This window comes from Chroicocephalus ridibundus, chromosome 16 (genome assembly GCF_963924245.1).
Source record: "Chroicocephalus ridibundus chromosome 16, bChrRid1.1, whole genome shotgun sequence".
NCBI classification, from domain to species: domain Eukaryota; kingdom Metazoa; phylum Chordata; class Aves; order Charadriiformes; family Laridae; genus Chroicocephalus; species Chroicocephalus ridibundus.
In genome coordinates this window covers 7139781-7162005 of record NC_086299.1, presented here as the reverse complement: position 1 = coordinate 7162005, position 22225 = coordinate 7139781, and the positions used below count along the sequence as shown (strand labels likewise).

Genomic DNA, 22225 nt, shown 5'->3' with positions numbered 1-22225 from the left:
TAGCACCACCCGTGACAGAGAAGGAACTGATAACCAATAAAAATATGTAAGGCTATAAACCAAAACCAGATTTAAGCATTGCTTCACCACAGTTCGTTCCTAATCAAAGTCCTTAAGGATAATCTGGTCTTGAATCCTGAAAGAGGATAGTATTAATCCAGAGCAAAATGAATTAGCACTAAAGAGAGGTTAAAAAAATTTCTGGGTCACAAGGAGCACGCAAAACCCAGTCAGTAGGGGAAAAAAGAATTTAGTAACTTGTTTTTGCCGAGGGGGTTTGGGGTTTTTTGGTTTTGTTTTTTTTTTTACTCTTTTGACAGGCTAAGGCAATTTCAGTTTTAAAATGTATTAAGTTCAATAATTCAGAACTGGTGAAGTGAAGCAAACAAGGAAAGCCTTTATGGCATATTACACCCTTTTGCATGACCCAGCACCCCACCATTCTCTCTAAGGAGTGGAAAAAGAAGCTGTACTTGTAACAGCCAACATCTAAAAGTACAGTTTACAAATTTCTCTATTTGAGGGCAAAAATGAAAACAGCAGATTTCCAAGGAACTTACTCTTCAGTGTTCTGCAAAATTCCCAACAAAAACCAAACCATCACAAGTAACTAGCAGAAAAGTATGAGAGCTACAGAAACGGTAATTCTGTGTTTTTACATCTTCGAGATGTCACTTCACAACAGAACAACCGCCTTGAGCGAACACCCGAAGCGCTGGATAAGACCAGGGACATCCCCCTCAGTGACCCAGCTCGGACAAAGGGCATCTTGGTTTTCTAGTGGGGAGAAACACGAGGCAACAAAAACCCACTACACGCTGCAGTACAGTTCAACGCTCCGTCACAAAGAGAAGCGATGCTCACTTCAAGCACACGCATCTTTTTTGCTTTGGAGAACACGTCTGCTCTAGTGCCATGTAATTTTTATTGAAGCAATTTGGCTCTGTAGGCAGCCGGGGAAAAAAAAATTCCCTTTTCTAAGCAAGACAAGATTCACTGGAAACACTTTTCCATTCCTATTGGGCAATTATTTTCCACCAATTCCTACTCTTTCCCTTCTATAAAAATGGGTTAACTAACCAGGTTACTATCTACCGTTGCAGAAATCAAGCTTTCTAGTAAAAAAATAGAGTGCTAAACTCAGGTTTATCAATGAAAATATACACTTTCTTAGCACTTGACAGTTCTTGTTGTCATCAGCAGACAACATCCATACTAAATGTACTGAGTATTTCCAGGGAGAAACTTAAATTACATTGTAATCACTACTATCTTAATAAAAGCTAAATTAACAAAAAAAATCTATTAGCAAAGACATCTGGTCTAGTAAAAAAAAGTTAACATAATGCCACTATTTGGAAACCTGTAAATTTTTTTATCCAACAGCTCCATTATTGCACTGTATTAGATGTGTGCGTCCCTGTGGAATTTAACAGCTCCCTGCACAGAGAAAGCTTTGCCAACAAGAGCCAGTTCAGATCAGGCTACAGTGGGTTTAGCAGCATTTTTTACCTTTAAAAAGCCATCAACAAAATAACCTTTATGCTAAATTCTGCTGCCTGCCTGAAGAGTTATGGACTTCCTCCAGAACACCTCACAAACAGCTGAAATGGTTTGTCAAAGGACAACCTGTCACCAGGGAAAAGATCACTGTGCTGCTCTATCGAAGTCCCCGATAGATACCGGTAATCAATTCTGGAGTTTGTCACACAGAATGAACGCAAAGAGAAAGTCTGACAAAATTAATGTCGCAACTAAAATTTACTGTCAATTCAGCAATTCCCACTTAGTGGCCACTAAAGACATAGAAATTTTAGCAAAATTCTTGATTATGTGAAGACAAAAGAGATTAGAAGGCAAAAGCTGAAAAACATGATCTATTTTTTTAATGGTGTAAGGAAGCATTTGATTCAATGGATAGACTGGACCAACACTGCACTTCTAATCTGCTGAAAAACGGAGAGAAAGAAAAATACCTGCATGTTTTCCCTGCTCATCCATCATGAAACCTTACCAGCTTTTGAACGGAACAGGCTCCTACAAGAAGCAGCTGGTTTTCGAACCCAGCGCTCAGATCTCAGCATGCAGCCAGCAGCTGAAACACAGGAGTTTTCATTCACCCCCAGTCTCTGCATCCCATCCAGCTGCCGCCTTAAGCAAAATTCAGGCAGATGAAAATAAGAGGAGAGAGCCAAGAGACTCGGCATTAAAAATACTCACTGTTGCCTCACTCCACATTCCCAACCCTTTGTTTGGGTCCAAAACAAGCACTCAGTTTTCTGGGATTCTAAAAATAATACTACACCAGAAAGAAATTGTATCTATTTAGAAGGTGTTTTTTCACATCCATCATCATTTTGTGGCAAGGCGAAGTAAAAGCAAATGTAGTACTTGTACTCGCTGTGGCATCCTCCGCTGAAACAAGACAAACAAAAACTGCCTTAAAGACATACAACAGTTTGGGGTCTTTCCCCTGCGGTACCTTTCACATCACGCATCATTCTGAACACCAAAAACATAGTTAATTTGACTAGTTTCTTAAAAATTCGCCATTAGAATGAGTCTCAGCTATGCAATAATTCTAAAACCAGAACACAAGACTGTAGCAAACCACCAGGGAACTTAAGCTGCCACCAGCTACTAAAGTATCTTCCGTCCCTGTTCACCACACCAATACCTCCCCTATTGGTACAAACTCCAGTTTAGAGACAAGCAACTTTTCTGGCTTTTATGCCATAAGTAGCATTTAAAGAAGAAAAAATTATTCCTGATTGTTTCCTTACTAAGAATATTCTACACGTATATCATTAGTGAGAAAGAGTGAAACTTGTCAGCTGCCCAACTAGGGGAAGTTACCACTTGGATTCGCAGTTACGGGAGAAAGCTGAGAAGCATTCCTATTTAAGACTAAGAGATAGCTTGTTTCATTGTCTCCAAACTTTACTGGACATCCTTGTGTATGGAAGTGTTTAAAACAAAAAACAAAAAAAACCCCAAAACCAACCAAAAAACCCCCCAAAATCCAAACCAAAGAAAACAAACCAAAAAAAAGAAAGTAAAGAAAAAAATCCCAAGACTCAAACAAACAAAAAACCAAACTCAAAAAATCCTACCGGAACTACGGAGATCAGACACAGGGGCCGGGGTGTGTGTGTGTGTGTGATCATTATATGAACGCAACTCCCTGTACGTATCGGAGAGAATTGAGCGTAACAAAACCTCTGAAGTGTGACCAGGAATCGAGCATGCCTTTTCCTTCTTGAAGCCTGAAGCGCGTTATCCCAAGCAAACAGCAAGTCTGAACTACAGGTGTTTTTCCAAACTCCTGACCGGCACCACAGAGCAGGAAAGGACAAGCAATAAAGGAAGAGGTGAAGTCCCTTCTGTCACCAGCTCGGTTCCCTCACAGCGCCCTCGCGGCTCCCGCAGGTTTCAAATCACCACTTTGCAAAGCGGTTTCTCAGCTGCGGGAAGAGTCAGCCCATTTCTTACAAGCACGCCAAGGAGCTCGCAGCCTCTCCTCGCTTTGGTGCTGGTGCTGTTGAGCTCTCTCCCCAAGAACATCTGACTCTCAACGTGTTACTGAAAGCGATTTTGAAAGACGACATTAATCTTACAGTGAAAGCCGTGATATGGAAGCACTGAAGCAATGGCAGACCAGAAAGGACACAATAATTACTTAAAGTGCCTCTTCTTGTCGACAGTTTCCCTAAGACACAACACATCACAGTGAATCATATTTTACTTCTCCGTTCCAGAAAGTTGTTTACACGAATCCCAGAAAGTTTGAGGCAATCCAGTACCACAGAAATGGAAGAGACAGAAGAGGATAAGTGCTCCCCCATGACAGTGTTTAACAGAGTTATCCTGGATTGATCAAATCACTTAATTTCTTCCCATGTGGCCAGCCTTGATGCACCATTGGATTTTTGGACTCCCAAAGTCCACTGTGCTCCCCCAGTTGCCCCAGTGCTGGGGAACCAAACCCACTGCTCTTCCTCCCAGCCTCAGCTTATCCCGATACAACTCACGGTGGGAATGTCCAAATCTCTGCAGCATCACAGCTCTGATTCGTGTGAAGCAACACACAGAAACAAAACGCAGGATGGCAGAGACAGATTACAAAGAAATTAGCAGTAAGTAAAGCTTCATCACGAGGATTTTATGGCCACTGGTGAAATACAATCGCTCTTCAGGAAAGCAGAAGGGCCATCCCTCTAGTATAGTCCTTAGTAGAACCTGTTCATCTTCACGTCAAGAAAGTACAAGCTAATGCAATAAAACATACCATGTTACCTTCCATAACTGCTGGCACTGCAAAGAGCATGCACAGAAGAACAATTATCGGTTTCTCCAAGTCACAAGCTCTAGGCACAAGTACAAAGCTGCTCTGAACTCATTTGTCACATCTGCTTCTGCAGCAGCATGACTTCACTGAGTTATTAGTAACCAACCTCACCCCATTTTCCACACGGGTATCTGTGAAAGTGAAGCAGACAAAGCAGTTCTAACCACAAAGATGCTGTTTCTAATACAACTCGATTAACATGAAGGGGAGTAAACCCATTTATAAGGAATACACCATTCTCTACTTCAGTATTTGCTTCTGCCGTCTTTGCCTCCTGCCATCTGTCTGTCACATGGAAGAAGCTTGAATGCTAAACTAGAAGAAACTGCCAGACTTCATAGAACCAGTTTCTAGTTCCGCAATAAATGTGAAACCAAATGTAATTGTGATCGAAGATCTTACTGAAAAAAGCAAGTTAAACTTCAGTTCGTGAGCGAAACTGAATGGTGCTCCAGCCACTGCCCCAGAACTGCACCTACAACAACAGCAGGAATGGGGCAAGACTCATACACTCACCCGAAACCTCCTAGTTTATCACAACAAAATAACATAATTAGTAAGCGACATTTCAAAGCTGTTGACTCTAACTTCCCTGCTTCACTTGACATACTTAGCTGAAGGCTCAACGAGACTGTTGGCCTGCTGGTATCTCGCCCTAGGAAAGAAGTTGAGTGCCCTTTCCACTGTGCATCCTTCCTTTCCCCCAGTAGTAAAAACAGTGACAAACACACTGAACATTCATTTTTGCTAGTACAGTCACCAGGAAGAGGGGTTTTTTTTTGTTTTTGGTTTTTTTTTTTTTTTTTTTTTTTTTTTACAAGTTCCTTTTATGCATGATGTCGGTAAGAAGAAAAAAAAAATCTAACAGAGAAATGCAAGGAACTTAGAGCAGGCAAAAGTAACCATAAAACAATGATACTGTTCCCACGTGAAAAAAATATGCAAAGTTGCCAGCAACCCTGATGTCATATCCTTTGCAGGTTGAAAACACCATGGTCTCACAAAATAAACTTGTATGGAGTAAAACGGAAGGCTTGAGTAAGAAAGCCTGGAAAAGGAAGATATATTCTGATAGCAACAGATAGCGGGTGATCTACACCTGTAGACTGCACATTGATCAGAAAGACAGTTTATTACATATTCAGAACTTCCAAAAGCCAACAACCGCAAGATGATCAGCAGTAGCAGTTCCCTTTCCCAAATATCCTGTTTACACTACCCGAAGCGCTGCAAACTGCAGAACCCCTTGTGTCCCCTCGTGCCCAACAGGCAGCGGCTGCCACTCTGCCCAAGCAGCAAGGGGCCTTCTGGGCAGCTACAGCATACTGGGAAGGAACACGTTTAACCTTTTAAGCACACAAATAAAGATAAAAAGGGGCAAACCACAACCCCAACTAGTCTGGTTCTTGCACAGGCCCCTGACTTTTCATTTTAAAAGAATAAAGCGCTAAAGCATTCTTAAATATTATTTCATATTTTCCAAACCAGTATAGACTTGTCATACTGGTCTGGCCTGTCAGCCCCCCCAGCAGCTGAGATACAGGGGTCACCACAAGTCGGCCCACGTGCTTCCACTTACACAGCTGTGCTATATAAAGCTGGAGGTAAAGGCACAGCCAAATTTAACTTCCCAGGAAAAGCTTAACTTACTGAGCCACAATTTCCCGAAAACACTCAACTCAGTATTTCTGCGGATTACAAAACCGTATAATGATGTAGACCACAATGTGAACTCCACAGCCCAGTTAACTAAGCCTATACCAAAGATAGATGGCTGTCTTAATAGCAAAGCGGCTACTATTTCAGAAGCTAAAGACTTACTCAGAAGGATCAAGGAGCTACAGGAAGAGCTACAGCCTAAGAAATATTGCCATCTCGCTGGAGAATGGGGCAGGGAAAAGGAGAAGATGTGAAAAATTTTCCTTACCAGTTTGAAGTCTTGAATGCTGCAGATGAAATACGGGGTATTCGGCCGGCGACTTTCAATATATACGCAATCTTGAAAAAAAAAAAACCAAGATTTTAAAATAATGGAAATTAACTTCTGTACCTCCAAGGAAGAACATAAAAACAGGATCAATTAAAAAACAGCTTAAGCTTAGAAAGAGCCACCATTTCATTTGCATAACATGTAATTTATCCCGAGTGTGATCTAAAAATAGAAACTAGATGTTTTGTGATGATAAATAAGGGAATTAACTGCATAAAAATTAACGATTTGAATAGACATTTTGCTAGAAAAACAAAAGGAAGTCATATAAGACCATTCAGAATTTAGTTAATAAAAATGACCAGGGCACAACCTACGAACCAGATCAAAATAAGACAGGAAACTAATCAGATCTTTTGTGGTTAGCTTGCTATTAAGAACCTAGTACTAACATATTTTCTCCTCTAATTGTGAGGAAAACCAAGGCAACCAATCATAGATGAAATGCAGCAAACTGAGTTACATTTACCTCGGGGAAGGACTGGGCTTTCTCAAATTACATTTGACATGACAGAAACGGAGTAATGATTTTTGTTTGCTTTTGACAACTGGACTCTACAAGGTTGCTGTAAAATAAGGTCTGTTGTATTAAAAACATTCTTGGCAATACTCCCACCAAAAGCAGTGCCTCAGAATAAAATTACAGCAAGGCTAGGAAAGATGTGCCTGATTAATGATAACGACCTCAGAAATCAGAAGACTCACACACAGCTTGCTAGAAGCCACAGATTGTACTCCCAAAGCCAAACAAATATTCAAAAGGACGGTCCTTGTGTTTTCCTTTTATATTCAGATAGGTAATTGCTATTCAAAAGACAGAAGACAAAGAACACCAGCTATTCCGTGAATGATTCTCCATGGACCTATTTATATTTCTAAAGAAAAATTCCAAAGTCTTAGAGTTTTATAAGACACATTTCAAAACAGAACTAATACCCTGCTTCACGTCTTGTAAAATCTAAAAGTTGTTCAAGACAAACATTTTCTAGTTCGTATGCTCCACAAAGAGCATTCCTAAGGACGCACTTGCATTGTTTATAGCAATAAAACATCTCCCTCCTGAGAGAAAACCCCCTTCATTAATCATTTGAAGCCCAATGTGTTCTCAGGAATTCTCTCACCACTGAGAGTTAACTCAAAGATTAATTTAAAAGAAGGAAACTTAGCAGCTATTTAGCAGGAATACCTTAAGACTATCGGAAAGCGCAGAAAGAATCTTAGGAACTACATCAACCAGGCTGGAGAAAGGCCAGGCAATTCAGATCTATAGCACTTCGGTGATATATGCCCGAATTACACGGTTGTGCGTCTGATTTTAAATGTGGCAGCAGTATGATACCCTGTTGTAAGGGGAGAGAGGTGTACACTACCCACCCTCATCCATTTCAGGTAACTGATGCCTTACCAGGATCAAAGCAACTGCGCCGGCAAACCAAGCTTTACATGCAGGTACCACCTCTCCCCAAATTCTGCACGGCTTGTTGCCGTCACGCAGGTCTGGACTTGCTGCTTTTGGCTACAAGCACAGTCATAGCCAGCAAGGCTAAATTATACTAGTATTCCAGTAAAACACCATTATCTTCTTTTTACAAGCCAAGAAATAGTAGCCTGAAATAGTCAGGTTACAGGCTGAGAACTCTGAGAGTTACGTGTTTGAGGTTGGTTGTTTTGGTGGGTTTTTTTTGATGAAGCAAGGGAATGAACTTTTGAGTTACAGGCCAATACTTCCTACCATAAAAACTCTTCCTACATTGGGACAGAATGTCCCAATAATCCCATAACCACAGAATTTGTGTTGTGCTTACACCAGAAGACATTCCTCTCCATCTCAGTGGCGAGAACAAGAGAAGAAAAAAGTTGGAAATACTTCTAGCTTTTCTACCAGTCACGTAAAATTACAGTGTGAAATGATTTTTTTTTCCCCCTCTGTCTTCCTTTTCTGTACCTTCCCTTATCTTCCCAAATTCTGTTTTCAGCTTATCTCTACAAATTTGCAAGTAGGCCTTTATTTTGTCCCATGTCAGCAGTATGCCAAGGCAATGTAGTCAAGGTTTCCAAAAACAACTGGTCCCAAAAAAGTTACACCTGAAAGCTAGCAGACTCTGTTTCAGATGCAAAACTGTGCGCCTCCAGCATCTTCACTGGGCACTACCCATCAAACTGACACTTTAACTGCAAAACCATGACAGCAGAGTCTTTTCCCCAGTAGGCCATACAATAATCTCTACATACTGGTCTCAAATTGAGCCTGCTGATCGGTATAGCTAAAACTCCACATTCATTGGAAGAAATCCAAAAGCAAAGGTATTTCTCAGCTAGACCAACCCATGATTTCAATCTAGACTGGAGAAGATGTCGGTCTGAGCACAAGTTCCCAGAACAAATCTCCTGCCCAGGAGCATCGCCCAACCCCACGCAGAAAAGCACCAACTGAGGGCTGAGAGCTGCCGTGTACAAGGAGTGGGCTGGAACCTGGACTTGAACATCTGCAGCCTCTCCAACACTTGTGCCTTGCAAAAGGCAAGGAGTCCCTTCCTGCTGGTTTATCACATAACCATAGGAACCATCAGAAGCAAAGCCCGTAAACCCAAGTGCCCAATTTCTACCTGCAATGCTATTTGTAGAGTGGGCTTCTTCACCAGACCGATCTCCGTCCTTCGCAAGCTGCGCTGGTAATCGCTTCGCAACAGCATTTGGGAAAGTCAAATGAGCTTGACAAAACAGGTGTCTAAGCCAAAAATCTATTGTGTATTTTATACTAAGAGTCAAAGAGACAGGGTAAGAATCTAGATTGATCTGAAATCACAGTTCTATCCACAGTGAAGCTCCTCTTCTCTGTATGCAGAAGCAGTGTAATTATAGCACAGTCATGTCCACGTTCCCACAAACTAACGACTCACAGCTCGAGTGTTCTGAAGCATGCGAGTTCCAAACCAAACAGTTCTGGGTTTTTTTCCTTTTAGCTATAAGGTAACATTGGTCAGCTTACACAAATTTAACTGAAATCCCTGAGATTTTGTTAGGTAATAAATTTTCGTCATTCGTTACAAAAGCATCCACTAAGACAGCACTGAAACGAATTCATGACTTCTCAGGCCACGAGTTCCAAAAGCTTTTTTTTTTTTTAACATGAGAAGCACCACTCGGACTTTCCCCAGGCTTGCTGTTGGTTGTAGCTCCGTGAGCCCTCATCCCTTTTGAGAACTGCACAGCTCTTTTTAGCATAAAAATGCCAACAAAAGTAAGAATTTCACTTCAGTACAGCTGGCACCTCTTTACCAGGTGCCATCTGATGCAAACTTAACCCCAACTAAATCGAGAGACGATAACAAAGCCAAGAAGGATAATGGCATCAACTGAGGAGTGAAACAATCAACCCCGGACAGGCAGGTGTTTAGAGACTTTTTGTGCTATAAGTATTAAATAAAGTTTTAGAGCAAAGAATTTTAAAGCCGAGGAAATGGTGCAAAAAAGTTAACTGGCATACTGCATTTATTCTGAATCCTTAATGCCACTCCAGCATTCCAGCAGAGGAGGAGACATGGTCGGGAGCACAATCTTCCAAAAAAAATGCTAGTGCTAACCAAGTATTTACTAAATACAGTGATTTGTCTTCATGATGATGGCGGCATCACAGGAAACTATGCTAAACAGCAAGGCTACATAGGTATCTAAAGAGTATTGGTTTGAACTTTGCTGCTGCGTACTTCCAGTGCCTATCATGCGAGAAGCCAAATACCTCGCACCAGGAGTCTCAAGAGAAACAGAAGTTTCATGGATGTAAAATACCCTAAGATCTTGGGGTTTGGTTGGCCTTTTTTTCTTTTTTAGTAAGAAAATAATGATAAACAGTTTTATATAACAACCTCCAGTATCTCTGTGGAATCAAGAAGAATTACATCCATTCATTTCAAGTACAACTTGCCTTTTCCAAACGACCGATTTCAAATTGTGTATTTCCTAGCTAAGACAGTAGCAGCTGTTGCGACAGCACACATATGTACATTTTAAAGGCTTGAAATAGCATAGATGTAATCAACCATCAACACCAGAAGAACAGTAATCTATTTGTCTTGTAACGCACTCTTATATAGCACTTTTCATCCAAAATCCTGAAAATACCACAGAAGTCAGGCAGGTAAACATCTGAGCTACCTCGCACCAAATGCGTCCTCTTTGCCTCGATACAGTACGATTCAAGCCGGTTTATGCAGAAGTTATAGCAATTTAACCGTATCAAAGTATTCCCGCATCATTTTGGTATCCCAGATTTACTTGGCTAATCATTCCATTTAGGCATTCCATTTAGACAACTGCTCAGTATCCCAGGTTAATCACCCATTCGCATGACGTTCCACCACTCATTTGCAGGAAGTTTTTCAGGATTCACTGGGGAAAGCGTACAAAAAGCAATTATTTTTTTTCTTAATATCTCAGTTTCACAAGCCTCAGTTTCAGAGCTATCAGACAGCCCGCAGAATAAGCGGCTAAGCATCCCCCTGAAATGGTTGACACAAAAGAAAGAGAATCTGGCATCTAGCACGGATAAAGCAAGCATGTTGACTCACCAGTACACTGCATTTAAGGAAGGCACTGCTGGCTGCCCGCCAACATTTAAAAACAAAGATGACATCCAGTTAAGATGTCTGCAAAGCAATAGAGGCCAGATAAAAAAAAAAACAAGTTAATCCAGGTGCAAAGCAATGTCATGGTAGAAATTGGAAAAATGCCAAAAGGAGAACATTTACAGATGCATCCACATTATCTACTCAAAACTCACCATAAAGAGCAATTACTTTCATTTGCCAGAAATCCAAAATACAAATATCTTATTTTGAAGGACTTCAATGTGGACCCAAGCAACAAAGAAAAGCCGTATATCATTTTTCAAATGCAACAAACCTACATAGATAAGACTTACGCCCATGGAAAATACAAAATAGCCCCTCCTTACCCTTAGCATGCTGGAATGTGCTATTGCAGCCTTTTTTTCCCCCCAACTGATCCCATACTTCTGGAACACTTCTATCTCTATATGGCTGCAGAGAATGACAACTTCAGTCAATTCTCATGGCTATTGCTCAGGCTGCTTTGTATCCAAGCATCTATTGCCAGTTTGTGACAACTACAAAAGACACCCCATTTGTCACAAAGAAACAGCTAAAAAAAAAACCAACTTAAAAATCACAAAATAAAGATGCTCCTCACACAGACAAGTTTACTTGCTTCTGAATTCTTTTACTGCTCAGCAGGTTTATATATATTGAGTGACATGTATTCTCTTCATGCTAAATGGAAATCTGAAGCCTGAGGCCATTTGTCAGCCTAAAACACAATGAACCCACATGAACCTGCCCTTCAGAAACCCAAAAGAAATTCTGGTCGGTTATTTCAACTCCTATTGGTCTAGAAAGAAATTCACAATACAGGCGTATTTCAGACTTCTACTTGCTCCTGCGATATTAATATTCATTTCTACTAACCTTAACATTCAATCCTTTCCACTCAAAGCCCAAGAAAAAACTGACTATGAATTTCCTAATTTAAACATGTCGTCAATTGAATGGCTCATCGTCATGTCCACTGAAGTTGCTGTACAGCAGTGTACAATTCCTAGCCCCCTGATTTTCAAATAAATACCATCCAATAGTCAAAATGTTAATCATCTCACTCCATGGAATTATAGACTGAGTGGCCCATCACTGTAATTAAGCCATTACACTTTATGCCCACCCAGCCAAGTTGAGTAAGTCACCAGTTTGCCCTCCCTGAGCGCACCGTGTCAGCCTGCGGAGTCACTCGGTTGCAGCTACTGACATTGGGCAGCTTAAGGGCAATACACATTTGCAACGTGCAGAAACCCTGACAGGGTAAGTTCCCTACAAAACAAAATACAGTTCAGAAGTCCAGCAAATACTCAGACACCCCTACACTGGCTCCACATCCAGCGCTTGCTCTTTGCTCTTCCGTGACAAGCCTTCTCCAAACCCTGGCTGCCTAAAACCCAGCCTCACAAGAGGCCTTGGTTAAACATGCACAAATTAATCCCACCACGCATACTGCATCACCATTATACTTTCACTTACCTTCTCCCTGTTCCCTTTCTTGAACTTCCAAGGTAGTGAAAGCCTTAAAAGTATTTTTCTCAGCCCGTATTCTGTCCACCTCCAAACCCTTCAAGTCTCTTTCCTTCCCAGTCGTTTTTTTTTTCTAGTCCTTATTAGAGTTGCATCAACAGCCACCTTCTCTGTCAGCTGCTCTGCCATCTGCAAAGGCCCCTTGAAAACTGAACTTAAAGAAGTGTCTTGTTGGGCAAGATTCATGACCCCCTCTATAGACAGAATCATACCACTAACAGAAAATTAAAGGAGATGCCTGATTATCTACATTAACCCATTAAAAAAAATCAGCAGACAATAAATTACTGTAAATTAAGCTATAGGATGAAATCTAGCAAGCAAAACTTGTTGCCCTGAACATCCTTCCACACTTATCAAAGTACAAGTTAATTTCTTTTACTGAGAGATAGTCATCTTTGCATCATCCTGCATTTATTAGTAAATAAGAACAAGCATGAAGCAGGTAACCACAGAGGAAACGCATGTGCTGTAAATTCACACTCTGCTTTCTCCCCAGCACAATAACATCCATGTGTCAGCTTCCAAGGGCCACCTCAGACAAGTTAACCATCTCATCTGTTACACCACAGACTCCACTGGTGACAAACCAGCAAACTCTCCAATGGGGCAGAGGGAAAGAAAGAAAAAAAAAAAGGGGGGGGGGGGGCTTTCCATAACCTTTGCCATTACAATGGTAAAATAAAGACATCTTAAGTTCCCCACATCACTAGTGGGATTCACTGCCCATCTCCAACCATGAGCACATTTGCTTACTTTCCTATTTCATGTAAAACGTCCCACTGGAGATGAAGTATTTCTACGACACATGGTACAGAGTCATTATGCCTTTGGGCTTGTGATATTCACCAGATGTGCCCTAGTTCTGAGGGGTTACGTTAATATTCCCGGACTAAAAACTGCTCTTAAAATTAGAGCTTCAAGACATGGACTTAAAGATCTTTTGGTAAAAAACAACCCGACCACTTCACTTTTCTGAGCACATGAATCTTTCTCAGATTAAACGCTGCCGTTTATGTAGTAACCATCTTCACAATTAGAATCCTTTTATGTTTTACCTAATGAGTCAACACTTGCATCATCCAAGAGACAAAGCCGCAGGCTCTCCGCCCAGCGCCACGCTTCCACAGGGAAGATCTTCCTTGAAAGCCATCAAGGAATTGTCTACAACCCCCTGGCATCATATTTCAACAGTCAGAAGTTCAGACTTCACAGTGTAGCTGTAAACAACCAGAGTTCCAATATACACACACAAGCACACCAGTTTTGTCATCCCAGTACCATACTGGATTACACATTCTTTCCTTCATTTCGCTTTCCTTCAGATATTCTAGACTCAAAGGTTCTGAAAAACGATGCGCCAGATGTGTAAAAACCCACTCATCTCAATTTAGATACAACCTGGGGGAGCTCGTCAGACACCAAGTTTCAATATTTCACGCACCAGCTCTGACATTGTCCCAACCAAGCAGACGAACCACCAGGCTCGCGTAAGCAGCAGTAACACACGGTCCGTGTTCAACCATTTAATCGAGCAGAGCTTGCTGCCGGGCCCCCGTCCGCTCCTGTCCCACATCCACTAATTCTAACTTCCTACAGAGACAGCACTTACCCCAACACTCATTAAGTCTACAGGTTCAGTTGCACCACAGTAGAAATTTGTGTGATGGATCTGAGAAACTAAAAGCAACCAAGTACAATTTGTGGCATAGGCAAATAATTAAAGGATATTTACATCCCAAAATTAAAGGATATTTACATTCCTCCATTCTGATGTTGAAAATTAAAAGGCTTAGCTGTCCTAGTGCCATCTGCCAAGCAGTGCAGAAGCGTGATCAGACAATTCTGGACTCTTCTCCAGAAATACCTCTGCCCCAGCCAAAACTCGCGGGACCCCCCCGCAGCAGGGCTCTTCACTTCAGTGTCCCACGTACTTAAAGGCAAATGCCACAATCCTTCCCCACCACCACCCAAGACAGTTGAATGCCATTAGTAGCACAATATTCACAGTTTCAGATCATCAGTAACCAAGGGATACTTTTCAAAGGATCAGAAAAACATCTGTGCAACATTCTGAATGTCGCGATCTGAGTTTTCCTGTGTTCCAGATACAGGAAAATTACAAAACCCTTAAAAACAAAAGGTCGATAGTGGAAACATCTCTAACTACAGCAACACATTTAACATGATGGCTTAGTAACAAACATAGGAAAAAGAAAAGGGGGGGAGGACTGCATTGGGAACGACAAACACATGGTTTTAAGTAGAAAAATATTCGGGCTGACAGGTAGGGAGCCGTACAGTTGCCTCTCTTCCCCCCATATGGCCGACAACAAACAAATTGCCAGGCTGATCTTTTAGTGTCACTGCCTGCTGAGCAGATTTCAAGCAACACTGCTGGCTCCTTGTCAGAAAACAATGTGCTAGAGCCCTGTTCTGCAATAAACGGTTCAACCAATTTACTGTGTTCATTTGAAACTCACAGGAGTATTCCCGATGCCTGGCCCAGAGTTCTTATTTGGCAAATGATTTTATTATAAACTGGTATCATAGCGAATCCATTTTCTTTAAGGGGTTTTGCTGCTGTTTAATGGACTGTCAGTATAATTTAGATTTCATCTATTTAAACTCATTCAAGCCTGGCTCCTGATTGTACAATAAATGGAACATATTTCTATTCAACAAAATTAATGACAGCTAATTGTAGTCCGCAGTTCCCAATTTTATAAAAGCAACTGCTCTGCGGTTCAGGCACCCAGCTACATGATTTCCCACACCAATTATTTTTCTGCATTTTTATGCATGTCCACAATACTATACAGCTCTTTTCTTGTAAGATGCATTCACATATTGCATTAACAATTTGATATAAACCAAGCATTTTCTTACAGAAAGCAGTGTTACCAAGAAACACCACACAAAGCAAAGACATTGTAGATGCTCAGCCACTAGCTCACACTGGGGTATCCTCCTGCCCTAGAATTTTCTTTTTCAATTAAATACATAAGGGAGGAGGGGTGAGAATAAAGAGTGCAGGCCACTAAAAAAAAAAAATTAAGTAGCCAGTTAGTCTAAGAGCTTCTTCTTTAGCAACAGATAAGCTTTACTGCACACATGCCATTTAAAACAGCCTTTTCTGATCTTTTAAGGTCACAGCAAACTTTTGCTAGAGATGCAACTTTTGCTCCAAACGCTTCTCACTGACATCTTGTGACGACTCAGACCTGCACTGGATGCATTTCAACAGCTCGCCATGGACACTCGTTTCCAAAATATTGTGGAAGACACAAAAAATGAGCAGCCCCATTAACACATCACTACATGACCTCACTTTTTTTTTTTTTTTAAGATATCCTTAACCTTTTGTCTTCTATTAAAAATTTGTTAACATGCAAATTACAATACATGAAGAACAATGGCTACAGATAATTTCTCTGGGACCTTAAACACAAGCATTAATAATAAGCCTTAAGAAACCACCAGCAGAATTTGTCACAGGCTACATGAAATCAACTGAACAATCTCCACGCTGTCTTTGACCAGAGCATGCAATTGGCCAGCACACACAAAACCCCGCAGCGATTAAGGGATCAAGATTCTGTATCACTCGAGATAGAGAATCTTTCTTCTCGTGCACTTTCCATTCACTCGTGTTTCCAAGTTTTGGTAATGAGTCGATGGTGACATTAGAAGAAACGAACAGCATACAGCTGGCCCATGAAGCTGCACGTAATGGAAAGACCAGCACCTTTACATGGCTTTGAGCTGAAGTTCTTCTATCAGACCACGCATAATTGTAACTCCGTGCTCTAGCTGGCAAAACAAGCACACCAAGAGGACTTGGAAGGGAAAGTTCTTCTATTCCCAAGCCCACCACAAACACCAAATGGTTGCTTAACTTCTCTCCCTCAGCTCCCCTTTTGATAATTAAAGTGCAACACAGTACAATACCTCATCGCAATATGGATGGGCTTTATTTGTGTAGCCCTCAACTAGAGAAAAATTACAGCCATTGCTGTTTCCCTAGTAACTGGCCCATCACTTCATCTTCCAGATCAGACAAACGGAAAGAGAGTAACCCATTCTGTAAGTTGTCGGGGCAGCCCTGAAAAGAAACGCATGTTCGGAAGGGGAAAACTAAATGTGTCACTTGGGGGAGGATGATTTTCACAGAATACTGTATTTCAAATACTGCAGTCTGTTGCCTTAAAGCCTGCTGAGACGCAAATACAGACACTCCTGTCAAGTAAGATTATGTGATATTCTCCCTATTGTCCGCTAACCTGATATTCACCTAGCAGCAAATACCTAGCAGCACTGAAAAACAGCAGTATTTAAAAAAAAAATCAGTATGTATTTTCTAAAACTAAAAATATTTTCCTATTGTTTCAATTTGTAAGTGGCTCTGACAGATTAAATTTCACTCCCTCCCTCCACCAATTTATCAGAAAAACTTCCAGATAAAAGTTAAAGCAATCTGCTGGCATAAGGTAAATGTTGTGTTACATGGGAAATCCATACAGAAGCTAAAATAAGAGTTTAGTTACTGCTCACCCAGGTGTTGCCATTATCATTGACCAAACACTCCTTCATCTAATGGTCGATGAAAGATGTGGCAACTTCCACATAGTAAAAGTAAGAAAAAGGGCTGATAAATCCATACAACTAGAAGCTCAAAATATTTGGACTGAAATAAATTGAGGGCAGGCCATGAACAAATTACTGCGGCCACAAACTCCCCTTTCACTCCTTGAAAAACCACTATTTCAAGGAATTCCTTCCCCTTAGTCCAATTTTCCACAGTTGCTTCCCACTTGCTGTGTTTTTATTTCCAAATTTCCATTTGCCTAATGTCGTAACGGCATGCTGCATTCCCCATGAAGTATTACTTTTTGCTTAGGTTAAAAATCTTTCTACACCCATCCTCCACAAAAATAACGCCCTAATGCAGTCTGCAAAACCGCTCTTACCTTTGTCCCACAGTTACCTGTGGTTACCACAGATTTTCAACGACAGCTGTCGCAGTCACACCAGAAAAAGTTGTGTCAACAAGGTGTTCACGTAAAGCTTCCCATTCATCCTACAGCAGCTCCAACACACCACTGCTTTACAAGGTATTTTTATTTTGCATTAGTACACAGCATACGTTTACCAAGTTCACAATCCATGTTGCCTTTACCAATACTTCATGAGAGCAGTTAATGGTAGTACATCTCCTTTTATTAGTGCCCCATGTTCTGTTGCGATGGAAGGCAGAGGGATGACCCCCAGATAAAGTACTAACAGTAACCCTAGAGAGAAAGCCTTAACTAAAATTCTCCACTTGCACAATTCATCTGTTATTACATGAAATTGGGGCAGCGTTTTCACAACAAAGACAATACGAAAAACTACCTGTTAGACCAGCACTGGCCAAGGAGCATCCCCAGTCCCCCCCCAGGGAAAGCCCACCTCCTCAGCACTGCTCCCCAGGGTTTATACCCAAAAGCCAAACAAAGCCAGAGGAATCCATTTGCCAGATCAACCTTGATTTACACTGAAGAATCCATCTGTCACGCACCACCAGCTGTCCATGCAGAGCCACGCTTGCCACACTTAAGAGCAAATACGACCTCAGTAAATGCATCGCCTTTTTTTCCCCCCTGGTTTGACTTACATGTACTACTTATGCCAACAGCACATATACAGAAAATTAGTTATATGCAGTTAAGTAGTCAACGTATGCTCTCATGGAGCCTTAATTTCATTTTCTACACTTAATATTATTCACCTCCTTGCCTGATCTTTGAAAACCCCACTTCTCATAAAATCTCAAATGCTGAGTATATCCAATAGTACAGAACAATAACAACACAAGTTTCAGCTGCATGTGTTCTCTTCAATCAACGGCAAAGAATATTCTCTTGTGATGCTTTTATGCATTTTAAATGCTTATGTGCATTTTGGTCACCCTCCTGACATGTTTTAAGATTCACCTACTAATCCAGGCCTTTCCTCTAACATTTTTGTTTTCCTTCTTTTAATTACTAAAGGAGGAATGGGTAAAGAAAGTATTTGTTTCCTTTGAAAGAGTCTTAAAGATAATATTTTCTTAAAAATATTGTTAGGAGTTTTCCTCACCCCTATTCACATATGCAGAAAGGTTGAAAAGTCATGTAAGAGTGAAAAATAAGGGGAACTCTTATAATTAAGCAGCACAGCTCCCAAGGTTATTCCTCTTTACAGCAGCTGAACGTCTGTCACTGAACATCTGATTACTTCAGTGATCTGGTATCACAACAATAACAGACTTTCAAAGGGAAACACGGAGCACATCATGTTAGAATCCGTGGTTATTTCACCTACAGAGCTTTTGAGAGAAGGCCACACGTGCAAAGCCAAGCATCACCGTGATAAGCTTGGGCAATCCACACAACATGGACAGAAAAGGGTCTGGCCAAAGACCTCCTAAAATTAAAATGTACACATGAGAAACTAATGTCATTGCCTATTTTCCTTCTGCACAAGCACAAAATTCAAATTTTAAAATTTCTCAGAAAAGAATTAACTCTCCCCCCCCCCCCAACTTTTCAGCAGCCTAAAAAAAACACTTGCCAGAACTTCAAGATTTGTACAAAAAAATTCATGTTCATATATTATACGATTATATGTGGTTTTACATTTAGTTCTGGCATGGCCACCTTTCTCAGCTGGTAAAGCTGTCAGAATAAATAGAAGGCAGCATCGAGAAGAATGTCAAACACAAGGGTCAATGTCAAATACAAGCCTATCGCTGTCAGAGCATAAGCCAAGTTCCTGCATTTCAATTTCACCCGCATTCAACCCAAATACCAGCATACCACTTATTAATAAAGTAAACAGAGAGAGGAAGCACTTCTGTTTGGTTTTTGTTTATATATATTTTTATAAAATTGATGAAGGTTTTTAGATTAAAACAATGATTTCAGCAATTTCCTCAGTGACAACAATGCAAAACATCTCAGCACAGTTATAGTAAAGGGAACATTTCACAAATAATTTTGCTAGCCAAACTAAAGCTTATAAATTTAGAAGTCCTAATACTTGCTTGCTAACCAAACTGACAGTGGATTTTAAGATAGCTAGAAGAAATCTCAGTCCAACTAGATCTTAGGTAAATATAATTCTGGTTCCGCTGTGATTGGAACTCCTCCGGCCCCACGTCACAGGACACAAGTTGCACCAGGGGAGGTTTAGACTGGATATTAGGAAAAATTTTGACACTGAAAGGGTTATTAAGTGTTGGAACAGGCTGCCCAGGGAAGTGCTTGAGGCACCATCCCTGGAGGTATTTAAAAGACGGGCAGACCTAGCGCTCAGAGATACGGTTTAGTGACGGTTTTTGCCAGAGTTGATGGTTGGACTAGATGATGATCTGAAAGGTCCCTTCCAACCTGGGCCACTCTGTGATTCTATAAGACGACCCATCTTTTGTTATTTTTTCATTGTGGTAGTGCAATAACCCTACCCCTGCAGGCTTCAAATCTCAGCCGCTGATGACTGCAAACCATTCCAAAGCTTATGAAGTGCTCCCTTTGAAAAACAGCCACATGCACTATAACACAGAACGTATCGAAGTGAAAAGTATGCAAGATCTCACTTTGATACGTTTGGTGACAAGGGAGCAGCAGTATTTCACAACAGCGCGTTCGGCCTGCAAATTCAGTCTCTCTCCTTCTCTGATGCCTGTCCGGATAATAGCTTATGGGGTTATGGTGCCTCCTAACAGCACTCAGGGACAGAAATCTAACAAAACTTTAAAGTGACATCAACCTATAAATCCAGAAAAGTTAGTACTTGACTCAAGTTGTATTTTCCAGTAGCAATATCTCACTTTTATCCTAGTGACAATGATTTCCCATACCTTAAAAAAAGGCAACTAAACCAAGGAGTCCAATAGCTGTCCCAACCAGTGATTGCCTAAGACATCTCAAAGTGGCAGAGACGCATTCCTATTTTTTTTGTATACTAAGCCAGATGTTGCAGGATCCACATAAAGCTAATTCTGCCTCTTTCCCTGCACAATATCAAATCACACCTTCCATACCCAACACTCCGCACCTCTTTTTCCAGCTTCACACCGATCTTACAACACCTAGAACACAGAGACTCTCATGTAAGCTATTCCAAACCAATTTGCTAGAAAACGATGAAGTCCTATAATGCACTACTCTCCCTGCAGAAGTATCTCACCTTGTGTTACCTCATGTTCATTCCTCTTGCTGATGTGCTGTTCATATAGCTACTGATGTCACTGTAGAAACAGATCCTCATAAATCCTTTTAATTCCTGCAGATCCTTTTAAATGTTTCTACGTAGACAGAGCAAACAACATTGTCCTCGTCTCCAGGTGACACATCAAGTCACCTGTTTTCCTGAGGCTCCAAATCAATTTAGACTTTCATCCAAAGTGTTTCCAGTCCAGCTTTCAAGATGCCATCACGATAACAATGCAGAATTCTGTTCAATAGCAACAATATCCTCGGTATTAAGTTCTGTGGCTTTAACAGACTAATATTCCTTCCTGACTTGTTGAACAGACCAAGACTGAAAGGGGACAGGGACAACACAGCTTCTTCCAGCAAGAGAGGTATGCAAGAGTTCAGAGAACAAAAAGGAACAGGACAATAAAAGCAGCCACATGACCAGCTATTATTTTGATGCAGCCATTCCTGCTATGTACTTTTTCTGGAATCTTAACTCATTGATTAGAATATTAAAAAGAAAATCTCTGTGTTCAAGGACAAGCTGAAGATACAGAAGAAAAATACCTCCATACATCAGGCCATTGTAAGACTTCAAGCATGTTGCAGCCCTCCAGCACAGGGAGGGGAAAAGCGCTCCCTGGAACAGTATCGTCACTACCGTTTTCATCTTTCATTATGTTGGCCAAAAATTTAAAGTTACTGACAGTGCTATTTGTTTTCCATCACATAGCTCCCTCTTCCAGCCAGGCAACTCATTCTCTTAACCAAGGACCAAAAGCAGGGCCTAAACAAAAGTCGCTATATTCCTCAGTGTTTGGAGCAGCATGGCACTTGGACAAAGCCTGGACGACTCTTCCAGAAGCCCCTCAGTCACTGGAGTCCAGTCAATACATCGAGCGCCGTTTGACTGACAGCCCTTCACAACCTATAGAGAAAATCGTACATGGAGACCAATTGTCTAACCCAAACAACAGATGTAGTTCTAAAGTCTGGTTTGCACAGCTGAGTATCAAAGTATTCAAATTCGCTTACAGTCTGACAGTCAATCAAAAAAAAAAGTAGAACTGCAAAAAAACCTACTACAAACCAAGATCATCAGTTTTAGAGCACACCCACTTAGGAGCCACGTGTTAACCATATTGCATGTGGATACAAACTAGACGGCATCAACCCTTTCAAATCACGCTGTATTTTGGTAAAAGCCATCAGGATAGAAGGGAATCAATCTGCACTAGAAATGGAAGGAAATTCAGCATGAAATAATCTAACTGAATCCAAAAGGAGAAAAAAAACCCTCAGTCTTGATGCAACTATCTTACACTGTCATTACCTTATGCTAAGAAAGCCTATAAGTGAATCTGAATAAATGCTTTACAATAAAAATTAATTTGTTACCATGACAGTCGTTTTGACAAAAGCAAGGGAAGAACTGCAAGAAAAAAAAAAAAAGGAAAAAACCCCACAGATTTGATTTGGAAGGAAGTGGGAGGGAGGTTGTGGAAATGGAGAGGACAGATGGGGAAGT

General features: G+C 41.0%; 1 protein-coding gene across 5 annotated transcripts in view; it reads right to left on the bottom strand.

Annotated features, from left to right (window-relative positions):
* The window catches only part of RERE (arginine-glutamic acid dipeptide repeats), a 243149-nt gene that overhangs the window by 145281 nt on the left and 75643 nt on the right, over window positions 1-22225 (bottom strand). For all 5 annotated transcript variants that reach the window (XM_063354198.1, XM_063354197.1, XM_063354199.1 and 2 more), the window contains exon 3: window positions 6276-6346. In XM_063354198.1, the coding sequence (XP_063210268.1) occupies window positions 6276-6346 (71 nt within the window). The remainder of the gene's footprint in view (window positions 1-6275; window positions 6347-22225) is intronic.